Raw genomic sequence first — 17344 nt, 5'->3', positions numbered from 1 at the left:
CTCTCCCCACTTTATACTATTTCCTCTGAAGCAGGACAGCTTCGGGGCAGTTAAGAGTGGGGTGGGAGAGACCTGCAGAGAGACTCTTACCATTTCTACGGGTTCTGCATTTCCTACAGCTACGGGAGCTCTGGGGAGGGGCTCTTCCCTCTTGGGATACGTTCCCTCCGAGGTCAGGCCCAGCTCTCCATCAGCCAGTCAGCCAAGCCTGTCACCAAACATCTAACCCTTCAACCAAAAGGAAAACCAGTGACATTTGTCCCTGTACTTGCTGTGAATGCACGTAGCGGGAGGGGAGTGAGGGCAAGCTGCGCAGGTGAACGCATCCAAATGAATCGTGTGTTGCTTTTATTTCTAGTTCATCCAAGACCCAACCTTATCCATGACCTCCAGGCTCACTGGCATCCTTGGGAGGAGCCGGCGCACTGCCACGTCCAGACTCCCCGGGGTTTCCGGGACATCTTGGACGCACAGGCGGGATGGGTCTCCCATGTGCCCAGTGGCTCGGGAAACGCCGCTGAGTGGGCTGTGTCCCCCCCACACACACAGAGGGAGGGCAGAGTCTACCCCGTGCCCACACTTTCCCCTCAGCAGGGACGGCGCTCGCACACAGACATGGACACATCCAGGGGAACGAGAACAGCCATGACAGACCAGGACACGGAGCCGTCCACGGAGAGAAGAGAATAAAGTCTTTGTGCAAAAGCACAGAGTGAGAAACCGACCTCCGCGTGCCGAGGGGGCGGGCGCTGGGCCCTCACCCTCACCTGCTGGCTGTCCTGTCAGGAGCCCGCGAGAATACCTGTGTTAAATGCACTTCGTGGGGGGGACCCCAAAGAAGACAACGTGAAAAATTCACGTGCAGTTAGCACAACACCCTTGGTCTGTTACAAAGTTTAATGAGTGCATAAAAAAGAAGAAATATATATGAAGCAAAAGTTCATCACAAAATCAAACAGGCATACATAACACTCACCAGAAGGCGATCACCATTAGACACATCAACATGACACGCAGACGCGTGGCTCACACGGAAGACGTGGCAGGACCCCCCCGGAGTGGGGCCACCCGCCCGAATGCAGATCTCGCCCACTGAAGCCACGGGACACTGGACACTGAGGGTCCATGGACAACGGGGTCCACAGTAAACTGCCCGCAGCCGAGCTGGGGAAGCCGCTGATCCAGAATTGATCAGAGTAGTAACACTTCATAAAGATATTCCTGGGGGACATCTCAGAAAGTCTTTGTTTGAAATACACCTGCCACATTGTCTGTTCTCTAGGAAGAGCTGTGGCCAAATCTCCGGGCAAACTGAAGCACCGGACTGACGGCCAGATCACGGACACACAGCCTCGCACAGACATTCAACTTGGTTTCGTGTGCGGGGCTGCACTCCTGGGAGCAGAAACTCTCTGCTGAGAGGGAGCATGCAGGTCCCCAGGCCCTGGACTCGGGGGTCAGGTGCCACATGGCAGGGGGGGCCCTCCACACGCTTCCTACCATGTCCCTCCTCAGCCTCTGCACACTACACTCCCCACAGGATTACAGAATATAGCTACAAAATTGGGATATTATGTTAACGATGAAGCATTAAGTGATGGTAGAACTAAATGTTAAACGAAGTTGAAGTGGGGAAAAAAAACGGGAAACAGAACATGGTGATTGATTTACAAGATTGATCATACCCCATAGCGGTAAACGACAAATGATTTTCATCCCATACAATCAAAATTAGAGGCACGGAAATAACAGTGCTGAATGACAGGATGCTGAGCAGAGCAGGTTACTCAGGACAGAAAGGTACAATCATCAGTGTGGGACTAACTTTAAAAAACTCTTTAAAATACCCTGGTCTGGAGAAATCTGAGAGGGGCATGTTCTTACTTGGGGAAGGCCCAGGGGGCATATCACTGTGTCCAGCTTAGTTACTTCCTAAAACCTCCCCCCTTGCAGATAAAAAGGAACAAAGGCAGTTTCCAAAGCGATTCCTTGGCTCAAGGCTTTGGCCACTGTACCCCGTGGAGGGGGTGAGGTCTGACAAGGGGAGCAGCAAGTGGGGGGTGGCCGCTCTGGAGGGCACCTTCCACAAAGACCCCATGCATTTTCTCCTTTGTTTTCCTAAAGGCCTGCCCATTGCCTGAGGCCCCACACTCCAGGGAGCTGGGAGAGCTGTTCTTTGGGTGGCAACAACACAACCCTTCTTTCCTCCTGCAACAAAAGAGCACGTTCTCCATAAATATGCTCTTCCTTTAGGGCTCGCAAAAGAATATGCCTCCTCCAGGAATTTATAATGCACTTTCCTTGAATGTCAAGGCCAGGCCACACAAGGGTGGGTGTTGTCAATGCATTCTGAGGATGGGGGGGCAGCACCAACCCAGGGCTGGAAGCGCCACGTGGCCTCGGGGGAGTGGGGGGCCGCGGAGGGGTCCCCGGACCAACACCCTCCTTCCCAGGGGCCTTGCCTTCAGCCTTGCACGATTCTACCAGGAAAAACCACTGCAGACAGACAAGCAGAATAATTGCTTCCCCCCAACTTTACACCCCAGGTGGGGAAGCCGACTCTCAGGCCTGGGGGTGCTCTTTAGGATCCCATGTACCTGAGACAACTGTCTCGGGAATGACAAATGGTGGAAACATGAAATGGGCTTTTAGGGACAATAATCAGGCCTTTTGCTTCTCTTCTCTCAAGCCTCAATCCAAAGACCTTTCTATAAGATGAGGGCTCTGCTGATTTACAACGCACAGAGCAAAGCAAGAACAGAAACAAAGCCACAGAATCACCCCTCGCGGTCCGCACCGGTAAATGCCCCAGAATCCTAAGGCCCTCGTGGGCGTGTGCCTGGGCGGAGAGGTCTTAAGCTCACATCTCCAGTGTTTAAGAGCAAACAAAGAGTCCACAGTAAAACAGGGGTGCCGAACAGATACTGGTTTCAGCAGACGCTACACGGGAAGGCATCCCGGGCCTGCGTCCGTGGGAAGCCGCTATGCGACGACGCGTGCAAACTCTAACGGACTTCTCTGGCAGCAAAAGGCAAGGCTGTTCATTTTTAAATCCTCTTTATTCAACATTCAGTAGTGAACAGAATTGATACTTCAAAAATTCTGAAACAATTGTTTAAACATGATTTTCATTTTTAAAAATCCTGTGAAAATATTCTGATTTCTCTGGATCCTTGATAATCGGGCAACACTATTTTGCAAAGTTGATGCCTACTTCTGAGATGAATCTTTTCTTTGAAAGTATTAAAGCAACAACGGTTGTACTTCTACATAGAGGAGAACAAACACGGATGCACGTACACACATATGTATATATCCATTCTGAAATAAAGTCACAATGATTGATATCAATGCATTCACAATTTTAATTTAGACCATTACCACTGAAATGAAGCTTGTTTTATAATATATGCTATACAGCGATTTAATCTTTTCTGCACAGTGTAAATATATTTTTTCCTGTACCTTGAGTGAAGCAGAATAGCTTAAGCTTTCAAACTGGCGATGCTGCATGCCTACTGGGGGCTGAGAATAACCGCAAGACTCAACTCGGCAGCCAGTCTGGCGTGGTTTCATAGCTGTGCTCCAAAAGCACCTCAGACTGAAATCAGCATTGGAAATAAGTCAGACGACCACCGTTTTAGGGTGACGCAAGACTGCCCCAAAGTTAAAGCAACCGTCTGCAAAGACGGACACTAAAAGAAGCAAGCAGAAGGTGGACCCTGTTAGCACTGAAGACATGGCAAGTGTTAGTCACCACAAGTCACGACAAGTGTCACGTGGGAGATGTCGGCACCCGGGGGCAGATGCGAGAGACACATTAGCCGCACTGAGCCTGCCGGCGCCCTAATTCCCGCGCGGCCAAACTGCCTTCCCGTTCACCGTTCAACGATTTCACAATCCTCAGGAATTTAAAAAATTGTAGCCAGACACTAAAGTAAATTTTAGAAACTCCTTTAAAATTGCAAGTCAGGGCCCCTGCTCCACACTTCACTCAAAAGAATCTTTACATTCCCAGGACTTTCAGGATCAGCAGGACGCACGGCCAGGGGAAAAGCTACATCGTGTGTGTTTTGTGAGCACAGCAATAAACCCGGGCTTTCTTGAGAAGACCCTCTCCTTCCCAAAGGACCCAGCTAAGACAGCACCCGAAAGAGGCACAGGACATGCTATGTGTTTGCTATAGCAAAGCCACTTGGGACTCAGCTCTCTGATGGACCACCACCATAGATGACCCAGCCACCATCCACTCCAGGAGCCGAGGCTGGGAACGGACACGATGGGAGCTTTTTCCCTCCTGGTACAATTTGTATCTACAGAACACTTACATAGTGAAACCTCACAGATTCTCTATTCGAATTAATGGAATAACAAAATAATACAGTTCTGATTCATAGGCACACGCAAGGATCCCTCCACCCCTTTCCCCTAAATAACTCAGATAAAAGACACAATTTGCTCAAGGCGAATTTAAATTTCGAGTTTGTTCAAAAGTCCTCAATCGCACGATTGTTGCAAGACCACGCGAAGCTAGCAGCACGGATGCCAAGGAAAATGAGCACAACCCAGTGTCGACCCCAAAAGCGTGGGCACAGAAGCGGAATCAGCCACAAAACCCCGAGCGTGAGACCCCGGACAGTGCCCACGACGCCCACGCCATGCCCCCCAGGGATGCAGAATTCAGAATGTTCTTGCATTCCTGAGCCACATCCCCACTGCATCCCCTGCGAGGAGGGGAAGGAGGCTGAGTTGTGTGGAAATGCAGCAAAAGCAGCAACCCAGCCCCCCTGCCGCCCCCTGCCCGCGGCCGCGAGCATGGCCAGCAAGGACAGCAGCTAGACGGCGGAGGGGCTGCGCCAGGATCTCTGCCAGGGCTTAGCTCACCTGCTGACTTTCCTTCCTTTTCCTTGTCAACTAAAGTGGACACACGTTCCGTGTGCCCCTAGTTACTCCTCAGAGCTCACCTTGCCTGAGCCCCGCTTGGGCACACCCCTGTCACCGCCAAAGAAGCGCCCGAGGGAGTCAAGGATGCCCGTGTCTCTGTGCCTCGGGAGGAAGCCATGCCTGGCGTGATCCATGGCGCTTGCTGAGGCCAGGTACTTGGATCCGTGCCTCTGGGAGGGTCTTTTCTGTGACGCCATCACATCCAGGCCCTCAGGACTGACTGCACTGTCCTCTTGGATGGTCTGGAGCTCGTCTGACTCCGAGGGCCTGTCTTTGAAGGTGTTGTCCTCTCTCCCCGGGGCATCTCGGGAAAAGAGGCGGATCAAGTGGGGGCGGCCCCCGGGGTCAGCTGGGTTGGCGTCCTGCCAGGCATTCTTTGGGTCCGCTGTGCGCTTGGAGTCTGTCACCGCTGTGTCCTGAGAGGGGGTCCCATTGTTCTGCTCCACATCTGCCTCCCCTGCAAACAACAGTGAGACATGAACACGGGCCGTGCAAAGCAGAGCGAGGGACAATGCCGCTTTCTTCCAGGGCGAGGGACCTGCTTGTCTCCTACCAAAGCCACAGAATGTGCGCGGGGCCGGCAAGCTACGTGGCAGCCCCAGACGGCTTCTGGCAGGACCCGATCTGCCCTGAGTGTCCTACTTGCAGGTCTTGTCTCAGGGCCCCTACTCGAGGTCTGGCCCCCTAGGCCAAGCGCACCCCGGCTTCCCGCTGAAGCGGCCGGCACGGACGCGGCAGTCACCCCTGGGTGCTGCCATGGTTGTGCGTGGACAGGCCAGGACTGCGGGACATTCAATCTCTAAAACTTCACTGGTGCATAAGCTAAACGTGCTGGGAGCACTGATTTGACCAAAGGTATTTTTAGTGTTCTTGATGAAAGTGGAACTTCCCACGTCTTTTTGTAATATATGCCCTAAAGAAACAGGACATTTAGAATTCTTTAGTTTCCAGAATCCACAAGAGGCTCTTGCACTAGAGAACTGCTTATTCAGGACATTTTCATGTGGCTCTTCTTCTGTAAGCAGCCACAGTGATAAAGTTTGAAGTGGGAATGTTCTATGTGCTCTAGCACCATCCTATACCTCTTACATACATACAAAAATAAAGCATTTCCTTCCAGAACGGCAATACACCCATTTTGCTCTCAAGTTGCAAGTTAGGTTTAAGTGCATGTCCACTCACTTCACCCTTAGTTACTTATTTAGAGAAAATGTGGATTTACTCACACTTACCTGTAACACCATCCATCCATCCATTTATCCACCCAACTACCCACAATCTGTTCACTGACATTTACCCAACAGCAGCACCCACCTATCCATTAATCTGCTTAGCCACCTACCTACCTAACCACCCACAGATCTGTCTACCCAGCTATCCCTCCACCCAGTCACCCATGCATTCCTCCACCCACCCACCCACCCAACCACCCAAACACCCAGCCACTCAGCCACCCAACCACCCAGCCACACCCCCAAAATTCCATCCACCCAACCATCCATCCACCCACCCAGCCAGCTACCCACCCAGCCAGCCACCCAACCACCCAGCCACCCAACCACCCAGCCACCCACCCAAACATCCACCCACCCAACCATCCATCCACCCACCCAGCCACTCATCCATTACTGACTGAGCACCTAATAAGTGTAATGTACTGAGCTAGATGTTTGTGCTGCAGTAATGAACAAGATGTGGTCCTTGTCTCATGAACATTGATTGAAATGAATGTTCTGAAATGAAGTGTCCCCCAAAGTGGCAGGTCCCCATCCTAAACCCCAGTCCCTGTGAATGTGAACTTATTTGGAAATAGGGTGTTTTGTAGATACTCTGAGAAATGAACTGAGGGTTCTAGAGGGGAGGGGGGTGGGGGGATGGGTTAGCCTGGTGATGGGTATTAGAGAGGGCACATACTGCATGGAGCACTGGGTGTTACACGCAAACAATGAATCATGGCACACTACATCAAAAACTAATGATGTAATGTATGGTGATTAACATAACATAATAATAAAAAAAAATAAGCAAGGTAAGATGAGGTTGTACTGGAAGAGGGTGGGCCTAACCAAGTGACTGGTGTCCTTATAAAAAGAGGGGGCTTTGGACAGAGACAGAGACACACAGGGCAGAGGCCGCGTGATGGCAGCAGGGACTGGAGAGATGCGGGGACACCAGAAGGTAAGAGACATGGATCGTCCCTGAGAGCCGGCTGACACCCTGGTTCCAGCTTCCCGGCCTCCAGAATGTGAGAGAGGAACTTCTGGTCGTCGTAAATCACCCGGTTTGTGGTTATTTGTTGCTGCAGCCACAGGACACAAACACCATGTGTAGTTTCCTACCAGCCTATGCTAGTTAAGACAGCAGAGCAGGGCAGGGTACGGGGCTTCAGGGAGGCCCCTTGAGGGATGGAGGGAGTGGTCCAGGGGCGCACTGGGGCGGAGTGGGGGTGCCTCTGCAGGGGCCGGACGCCCAGCAGAAAGGCCTGGAGCCGGAGGGACTGGTGAGAGGAGCAGCTGGGTGGGAGGCCCAGGTGCCTGGTCAAGACTGCACAGGCCTCAGGGGCCAGGAAAGGCTCCCAAGAGGGACCAGAGACCGCTGTGGGATGTGGACGGGACCAGACTTCCAGGCAGAAGGTGGCTGGGCCTGCAGGTGGGCACAAGTGGGTGGGACTGCTGGCCACGGGAGAGACGAAGGGGAGGCCACGGAGGGCCCCTGCGGGGACCGGGAGGGACCCAGTGGAGGCAGCGCCTCTTCCTTCCGTTACACGTCTTCTCAGAAGTGTGTGCATCTACAACACACACTTTCACTAACACATCAGTCAGAAAAGGCAGATGATTCCACGCCCTTTCAACAAAATCACATTGGTCAGATGGTCCCATGAATGACACTATGACAGGCAGACACTGTCTTCACCTGTATCTCCAAAGAAGAGTACGTCCCCCCAACATATGTCCTCAGTGTTTGCCAGGGACAAAGTTCAAGGCGGACACCTGGTACCCGGGATCACCGTGACCTCATTCCAGCCCCTACGAGACAGCACGCAGTTGTGAGGTGCCTTAGAGATACGTCACTTAGAGCATGGCCCATCTTCTCCGACCACTGATGAAATTCAAATCCATAAGAACACAATTATTATGATGCATCCACGTAAGGCCTCCCTGCCCTGTAGTGACAGGAAAACACCGCGGCTGGCATCAAGCTGTAGGTTTTTGCAGGGACGCACAGATAATTTATTGGTTGCCACAGAAATGGGGTCTGAATTTCTAGCTGTGCTTTATATTCTGTGGCTGATATAAATTAATGCAAATGTGGAAGAGAAACAAAAGCTATATTGTACGTGATTAAACGCATTAACAAAACACAAACGCATCTGAATACTAGTATTTGTACAACAGTTAGGCTTTGTGTCCCTGAATAGGGCTGTTTGTGAGGCACAGAGAAGGGCATCGTGTCCTGAATGTAGCTTCTCTGAGCACAAGGGCATGGGCAGCGGCCGAAATCTGTGGATGGGCAGCATTTTTGGTCGGGACGAGTGCAGTTTTAATTTGTCAAATAATATCAGCTTTCATCAAATTAAAGCCCGATGCAGAGTTTTTATTTAGACGGTAACTATGGAGCATAGCGTTTAGTGCACGATTTGTGAGGCATGGGTCGGATTCTGCCAGAAGACACACTTAGAATGCTCTAGTGTTGTTCAAATTCTACAGGAATTTGCAATTAAAAAAAAAAAAAAAAGCCCACCTCAATCCAATCGCTAGAATGACCTCCAGAACTTTGGTGGGAAATGCACTGGACTTCTGCAAGTAATGCTGTTAAAGTCCCAGGAGGGCTTCCCAGAACACCCCTGAGGAACAGAGCCGTCACTCACTCGAGAGGGGCTTCTGCAGCAGGGACACCCACCCCGCGGGCGGCTGACACTGGGGCAGCGTGCGCACGGCTAGAGACTCGCAGAGGCCGGAACCCGAGCGAGGCTCCCGCCGCAGGTCACCGTGGTCCTACCGCTGCCTGTGAGTCTGGCTCCTTCTGCCCATGGAGCCCCGGCAGGCAGCTGTCCCAAATCCTGCGGCTTCCCCCCCGGATTATTTCTTACTTGACTGACTACAACCACCTGCTTTCTTGTTCTGTTCTTTTCTTTTCTTTTCTGCCACGTTATGCAGGGGTTTCGCTACATCGTCATCACTGGTCCGCAGGCTTCAGCCTCCCCTGGGATTCCATCCACCCCCAGCGGCTGGAAGCACCTGCCCAGGGCCTCACAGGCCACGGTCCTCGTGCAGCCCCCAGGGCCTCCCCAGCGCCACCGGCACCAAGGACAGGCTCGCCCGCCTGTTCTTCCGCTCGCGCCCCAACATGTCCCCGCACGGGTGCCCGACTCATGCGCTCAGGCCTCTGCTCTCCTGCCTCCCTGCGCCACGTCCTGAGCGCCCGGAGGCCTGCGCTGGGCACCTGGCCGGGAAAGCAGCTGCACTGGTCAGGGCCGCACAGCAGCTGAGGGCGGCCGCCCCCCGATCCTGAGAAGCGTGTGGGTTTGCCAGCTCCCCTCCAGCCGGCGGCGTGTCCCAGGGGCCCTGCCGAGTTCGGCCTCCATCTCATCCCGCGGGGAGCTACGTTCGCACCAGGTGCCCAGCAAGACTGTCCGATCAGACACGCTGATGTGTGCGGGGCCATTCCTCCAAAAGGACAGAACAGAAGCCAAATACCACCCCCTTCTTTGCTAGAAGACTTAGCTGTTGCCCCTGCAGCTGTTAAATTGCTTTCTGTATTCTTATTTTTAAGTGAAGATTTCCCTTCGGTCCTGAAAGGGTTCTACACCAGTCTAAGGAGCTCTGGCTTAGAAATGAATTTCAGTTGTATAATCTAATTCTTTCTGGCCATGCAGAGGTTTTGTAATATTCTAAATTTAATCAGTCGGCTTGGCTCTGAGGTAGCAGAATAAAGAATTTAGTCCCCCTGCTCTATTCTCTCATAAACTCCAAATCCGAGTTCCTGCAGTTAGGCCTGGGTGCCCGTAATGACCATGACACGTTGAGGGGGACTGACCTGACAAGCCATTTCGTCCACTTTGCTCTGCAGTCCGCTGGAGAGCACCTGACCGCGTGGGGGGCGCCCGACCGCGGGCAGCACCTGACCGCGTGGGGGGTGGAGAAACGCCCAACACTGCAAAGCCGTGGACAGCAGTGTCCAGAGTCAGGGCCAAGGAGGGCAGAGGTCTGCAGGGCAGCAGAGAAGGGCCCGGGAGACTAGCTTCAGCCCCTCTAACTAGCTGACGGCCTCGGGCAGGTCACTGAACAGAGTGTGTGCTTACGGAATGGGGAGACCCAGCGCCGTTCTTGCCTAAATACCTGAAGGCCCGTGTCAGCAGCACGTGCCCAGCTTCCGCCCAGAGCCCCAGCTCCCACACACGCAGTTGGCCACCGAGAGCCCCGGGAAAGGAGGCCTTGGCCACCTGTGCACGGCGTTCCAGATGCATTGTCGACAGCCCTAGAAGCAGGTAGTTTCCTTCCTATGAGGAAACTGAGAACACAGGAAAGTGAAAATAGGAACCGATGGGGGAGGTGATGTTAACCCAGGTCTGCGATCGGCACGCTGCAGCTCTGGGGGCCTCGCACCCGCGCTTCTCCTGCCCTGAGTGGCTTTACCTGCAACGAGGTGTTTGCCCCAAACGGGAAAATGTCACTGCAGATAATTGGCGGCTACGCCATGTGTGGGTCACAGCCGCTTCACAGAGAGGGACTGACGAGGAGAGGCGGAGGGCCTTTGCGGAAAGCCACCTGCCCTGAGCGCAGAGCTCAGCCAGGGCCCCCACCTGCGAACAGGAGGCCCAGATGCTCCCAGCGGGCTTTGCAGGCGCGGGAGGGGCTGTCTCCCTGCACACGCCCCTGCTCACCCGCACCAGCCGTGGGCTCTCATTGCCAGAATATGTTCATGAGTGTTCAACACCCAAACAAGCTGAGTTCAGGAATCCGGTATCACCACTCTGGAGATTTTTCACCCAAGGAGCTAGGATTCTTCCTGGTTCAAAAACACGGGTCCCCAGCTTATTACTGTCCAAGCCACCTCCCTGTGGCGGGCCTCAGATATGGTGGACCACGGCCTCCGAGGCCCCACAGGAGCCTGCCCAGAATCACTGCTTCTGGATCTCGTCTAGGGCTCACAGGACAGACGACTGCCTAAGGAAACGGTAGGACTCCTAAAGCTAAAACGAGCAGCTAGAAACAAGCGTTCCTAGATGCCCAGGCTCATGACCGGCTCGTGGCACCTTCTTGTCTCCTCCCCGGATCGTGCACCTCGCCCTGCTCGCGATGTCCTGTGGTACCCCTGGAGAAGGGACCCCGAGATCGCGGGGAGCCTGCATGGAGAAAGTTCTAAATGGGGCTGCCAGGCCCCCTCCTGGGCTGGAGAGGGCATTCACTCAGTGACGGGGACGCTGGTGCTGGGACACTCGGTGACTTTCATCTAAATACACAATGGCAGAACTCAGAGGAACTGCATGAGCTGTTGTCCTGCTACACTCAACAGTTTTCTCCTGAGTGATCTGCAGTCTGTATTCCTAGCTGCCAGTCCTTTCAGGAAGCATTATCCAAAAATACGTCCATAGATCCAAATGCACCAGCATGTCTTATTTTTCATAACTGCTCAGATTAATCCTTAGTTTCTAACTCAAAGCAGCACCATGGCATAGAGTAAAGGGACTATCATTATGGAACGAATCCACAAAATGGTGGAAATCTTCAATTATCTGGTCTTTGATTTGTTGTTTTTAAACTCACGCTTTAACTTTTACTTTTTTTCCCCATATTTTTTCATCTCGTGGTATCTTAAAGATTACTGAGACGACTGAAGCCATTGTATAATCTGGAATACCACAACTGACCTTAATTCAGGTCTCTGTTACGGGGACAAGTTGACAGGGCCAAGCAAGGGCGTGCACACCCAAGTTCACGTCCTTCAGAGTGGGCGAGCTGAAGTCACATGCCATTCTTTATAGTCAAGAAGATCTTGAGATAGAGATGGCTGCACAGAGCTAAAGAAAAGTTACCTAATACTTCAGACCTTTGCAGAAGAGCTCCCACTTCCAAATAACCGACAGAAGGGGTACTGCCTCTTGCAGCCCAGGGAGAACCACCTAGAAGCCCAGGATTCTACACTGAAATAAGACAACATTAACTCTCCTCCAGAGGTCTTTCTAAATTCTGTTCATTTCTGTCGGCGGGCAGATGGTGTGGATCTACTGTTTCAGGATTTTTATGGAAGGCAGCTTTGCAGGTGAGCACATAACCCTCCCAGAGCACGCCTGCCCGCCTTCCGGCACCTCCAGCCTGGGGAGCCGGTCCTCCCCGAGCCTGCCCATCAATCGCCGCTCAGAACACCAGCTCCTTCGGCACAAACATGCTCCAATCCCCCCAAGCAGAGATTCCAGGAGAGCTGAAGAAACGGGAGGCAGAGATTGTTACCTTTGTTTAGACCTGAGGCTGGGCCAGATTCTCATTTTCACTGAAAGTATGAAATTAGTCATCTACTATCGGAACAAAATTTCCAGCTTGCTTTTCCGTAAAGGAGGTGTTTTCTGTTGTTGCTTGTTTTTAACTTTTTTGCCTTGTCACTCTGGGCCTGAAGGTGCGGGATCTCCGCGGTGGGGGCCGGGACCCCAGAGGGTCCCACCACCAGAGTCTAGATTACAGACTCTCCTTGGAGTCTTCATGAGGATTGATTAAGATAAAAGCATCCTGACAGAGGAGAAGCATAATTAAAGTTCCTCAAACCTGCTATAACCAAGTGCAAAAATAAAAACCAGCCAGTGTGCAAAGGGAGTGCGATTCTTCATGGTGGGGTGTGCTTCACAGCCGACACTGGGAATAACAGCTGCGGACCTGGCCCACCCCGCCTCGCCCTGACCACCTCCAAGCAGGACCACGTGGCCTTCCTGGGAACATTGCCACTGGGGGGCCCCAGCTTCCTCACCGAAGGCCTGAAACCATGAGATGTGGGTGTTGGGGGGGACTCTGAGGTGGAGGCAAAGACCCGGCCTCCATCTCTGGGCAGAAGTACCCCTCTTTCTAAGTGAGGTTTTTAACACTGGCCATGCAGACGGGTTCTCTGACATATCCCACTGGTATGATAAGCCCCAGAAGAAGCATCTTGCCAGGTCTGTGTGTGGACCATCAGCCACTGCCCACCATGGAGGGGGCTGGAGGCGCCGTGCTGGACACCAAACGTGTGGTTCCGCGGGCTCCGATTCAACTCGAGTCGAGCGCCCCCATGGAAAAGCCAGGGGCCAGCAGCAGGAAGCGGCCTGTGGGCTCTGTAGTAGGGAAAGCCACCTGGGAACCAGCGTCTCTGCCCAAGGCCCAGCTCCTGTCCGGGAGATGGAGACGGCGGGGGGCCCTTTCCTGTGAGGGGCTGCCTTCTATCGACCTGCCACACGCCAGGCTTGGACCGAACCTCACTCTAAAAAGACAGTGACTTGGGGCTCCTGGGTGGCTCAGTCGGTGAAGCATCTGCCTTCGGCTCAGGTCATGATCCCGGGGTCCTGGGATCGAGTCCCGTGTCGGGCTCCCTGCTCAGTGGAGAGCCTGCTTCTCCCTCTGCCCCTCCCCCCTGCTCATGCTCATGCTCATTTATTCTAGAATAAATACATAAAATCTTAAAAAAAAATAAAGAGACAGAGACAAGCATGCTGTCCAGTGGAGTAAAGGGCAAGCCTGGAGCCCATGCTAAGTGCGCATGACCATGCTTTGGCGGACCATCGGTTTAAGGAGAAGGGGCACTGGGAGTACCTGTGTGCCCCTGACCTGGCCAGCCGGGCCCCTCTCTGCAGAGGAGCCGGGGGGAGGGGGGGCCGGGGCGGGCGGAGCCATGGCATTTTCGAGTGTAGGCCAGAGCTGAAGAGGACCCTCCTTGTTTGTGGAATACTTCTGTCCCTGGCTCGCTGTGCTTGGGGTCACCAGGGAGGGGGAAGGAAACAAAAAGGCCCATGGTTGTGGCCCGTGGATCTGCTATGGCAGAAATTCTGCATCTATGAGAGGCATGCAGCCGCCCTCCAGGCTACCCGCAGAGATTTCTTTAAAACTTTTCCACAAATGAATCTTATCAACCCACCCATCTCAACACGAATGCCTCCTTTGTGTACCCAGAACATATAGTTTTTATTTGCTCTAAATAGCTCAGCCCTCGAGCCCTCCCACGGCAGGAATGGGGTCACGGGGGAGGCAGCCCATGAGGGCCGGGCCGGGCTCCACTCTGAGTCCGTGCCTTGTAGGGCCTGAGTTTCTTCATCTGACAATGTGGGTGCTAGCTTCCCAAACACAGCTGGTGTCAAGATGTGAGATTAAGAAAAAAAGCCCAATATACACATAGGTTCTGTGCCATGAGCAGCCTCTGTCAGTTCTCACCGTAACTCTGCACCTGCCATGAACAGGCCCAGAGAGGCTACGAGATTTCCCCCAAGGAAGTGACCTCACAGGGACACTGAGTTGCTTTTCCGTGGGGAGTAAATAAGCTAAAACAAAAGTATTCCTGCCTCTATGTCCATTTTATCCAGTGGGGCTCAGTAAACGCTGGTAGAATTAAACTGAATTTGGACTGTGAGACCAAAGGTTGGCTGAAGTCAAATCCAGCTGACTTTGGTTCTTGGTCCTACCACCTACTCTGTGGCCTTGAGCACGTGAGTTCATCTCTTCAAGTCCTGAGTGCCTCAGCTGCAGAATGGGGTGAATTATTGGAGCTCACTCACAGTATTGCTCTGACAAGTCCTTGAGGTGCACGTAATAAAGTATCTTAGCACTGGTGCATGGTGACCAGCCATCAGTTAGGGCTTTTGTTACTCTAGCTGTTATAGTATTTTAAAAAAATGACTCTGGGAATACCTTGTGCACAGAGTAAGATTCTATACAGTTTCCACCCACCCACCCATCCATCTACCCATCCACTCACACATCCACCCACCCATGCATCCACCCACCCACGCATTCACCCATCCACCCATTCACCCATCTACCCAGTCCATCCACCCATCCATCCACCCATCTATCTACTCATCCACCCATCCATTCACCCATCCACCTACCCATCCACTCACCCATCCATGCATCCAACCACCTACCCAACCACCCATTTACCCATCCATGCATCCACCCATTCACCTACCCATCCATTCATCCATCCATCCATCCACCTACCCACTCACCCATGCATCCCCCCATCCACCCATCTATCTACCCACTCACCTATCCACTCATCCATCCACCCATCCACCCACCCACCCATCCACCCATGCATCCACCTACCCACCCAATACTCATTTCATTCTTATGTTAGGCAGAATCTTAAGAATGGCCCCCAATAATTCTCACCCTTGCATAATCCTAAAAAAACTGTAAAAGTGATAAGGTATCCCTTGTGATTATGTTATATCACATAGAAAACAGAAGATTATCTGGGACTGTTCAGTCCAACCACAGTAGCCTTTTGAAGGCAGAGAGTTTCTCTAGTGGGTACCAGAAGCAGAGGTCAGAGAGACACTCATGCAAGCATTAAAAGATGGGAAGCCCCACTGCAGGCTTCAGAGATGGAGGGTCTATGTGCAGAGTCCAGAGATGGGGCTCTAGTTGCTAAGGGTGATCCTGGATGACAGCCAGCAAAGAAATGGGGACCTGATCCCAACAACTACACGGAATTGAACTCCACCAACAACCTGCATGAGCCAGGAAGTAGATGGCCCCCTTAGCCTCCAGAGAAGCGCCCGACCTGGCAGTCACCTTGACGTCAGCCTTGTGTGACGCTGAGCACAGGACGCGCTACAGCCAGCCTGGACTTCTCGCCACAGAGCCAGGAGCTCCAAGGGGTGGTTTTCAGCTGCTAAGTGTGTGGTAACTGGGGACGCAGCAACAGAAAATGGAGACATGGCTACTGTGGGTCCAGGGAAGCAGTTGGAGGTGAACAAAACAGAGTTCCTGCCCTCTTGGGCTTTCGAGTTAGGAGACAGGAATTAATCAGTCTCACAGATAACTACACACTTTACAGGAAGGAAAGAATCTCGTTAGTGGGAGGGCCTCGGGGTCAGAGAAGCTTCCCTGTGGCTGTGGGTGAGCAAGGGTTTGCCAGATGCCAGGGGGCTGGGGTCCTGGGCACAGAAGACAGGAGCCACCAAAGCTGGAGGTGGGAGGGGGCCTGGACACGGAGGGGAACGTGGTCCCAGCAGGCAGAACGTGAGCATGCTGGGTGTTGAAAATCATGCAATCTGTGCTTTGTTCTTTATTCTAAATGCATGAGAAGCCCCAGGAAGGCTTTTTAAACCAGGAAGCAACATAATCAAATGTATGTTCTCAGAAAGTCTCCCTGGTTCCACTGAGGAAAGAAGCCAGGGCCAGGGACCAACAGAGAGGTGGGGGGCCCACCGAGCAAGGGACGATGGTGGCCCGGGCAGGGGTCAGGGTTTTGGAGCTGGAGCAAAGTGCAGATCCGGAGGTTTAGGGGATACAAATCCGGACTGGTTTTGGCAAAGCTCTGGGGATGGAGGAGGAGAGAGGGGTCATGACCAGCTTCCACAGCATCAGCATTACCTGGGAACTTGCCAGAAGTGCAAATTCTCCGGCCCTGTGATGGACCTGCTGACTAGAAACTGGGGTGGGCCCAGCCGCCTCTGTGTTAACAAGCCCAGGGAAGCACCGCTCTAGCATGCGGACAAATGTCTGCCAAATAAAAAAAGCCCTTCCGAGGCTGGAACAGGGGCTCTCGGTCCAAGCTGTACCCCATGATAATCAGGGCACTTTCCAGCCTCTGGGTGCCCTGCCCCGCAGACCGAGTCCACACAAATCTCAGGGCGGGGTGAGGGTGCCTTGAGAGGTATCCCACTGGTCTCCAGGGCCACCAAGGGGTCACGTTCCCCACGGTTTCCCTGACAGGCTCAGGATCTCTGTGTCATTCCTGATCCACTGCCTTCAGGGAGGAGATGGGTCTCACTGAAGGAACGCCTGGGCTGTCCTCTACCCCAGGGAACATCAGAACCAGCCTGTGCTGAAGCCCAGACTCCAGCCGGGCTGACGCTGAAGTGGGGCCCGGGCATCACGCTCAGATTCCTGCAGTGATTTTCATGTGTCACGTCTATAATACATCAACAGGAACCGCGGGAGGAAGTGCTGGGCCAATCCCTTCAAGCTTTCTGTAGGTCCCCTTCTCCCCCAGAGTTTGACACCCAAAATAAACAGGAAGGTAAGAAGGTGCAAGGTATTGAGAGCTACAATCACTCTAGCAAAAATTAAAGAAAAGTGGAAAGTGCCTCAGAATACAAAAGCAGTGCAATGCACCTTGAGTGTCCCCTTTAAGCCTGTCTTGGTTTATCTTAACCCAAACCACAACGTGGACACCAGCTTTCCAGAGCTTCAAGCTCTGTGCGGCCCCCGTC

The 17344-nt window shown here is 53.0% G+C and overlaps 1 protein-coding gene across 4 annotated transcripts in view; it reads right to left on the bottom strand.

Moving 5' to 3' along the window:
* The window catches only part of MBP (myelin basic protein), an 88713-nt gene that overhangs the window by 29326 nt on the left and 42043 nt on the right, over positions 1–17344 (bottom strand). For 2 of the 4 annotated variants that reach the window (XM_036093748.2, XM_078060164.1), the window contains one exon: positions 4965–5401. In XM_036093748.2, the coding sequence (XP_035949641.1) occupies positions 4965–5401 (437 nt within the window). Of the gene's footprint in view, positions 1–4964; positions 5402–17344 lie in introns of those variants that run through there. The other 2 variants (XM_036093746.2, XM_036093747.2) reach the window with 2 other exon arrangements.

The sequence above is a fragment of the Halichoerus grypus genome, chromosome 13 (genome assembly GCF_964656455.1).
Source record: "Halichoerus grypus chromosome 13, mHalGry1.hap1.1, whole genome shotgun sequence".
NCBI classification, from domain to species: Eukaryota; Metazoa; Chordata; class Mammalia; order Carnivora; family Phocidae; genus Halichoerus; species Halichoerus grypus.
This window is presented reverse-complemented; position numbering and strand designations above follow the sequence as displayed.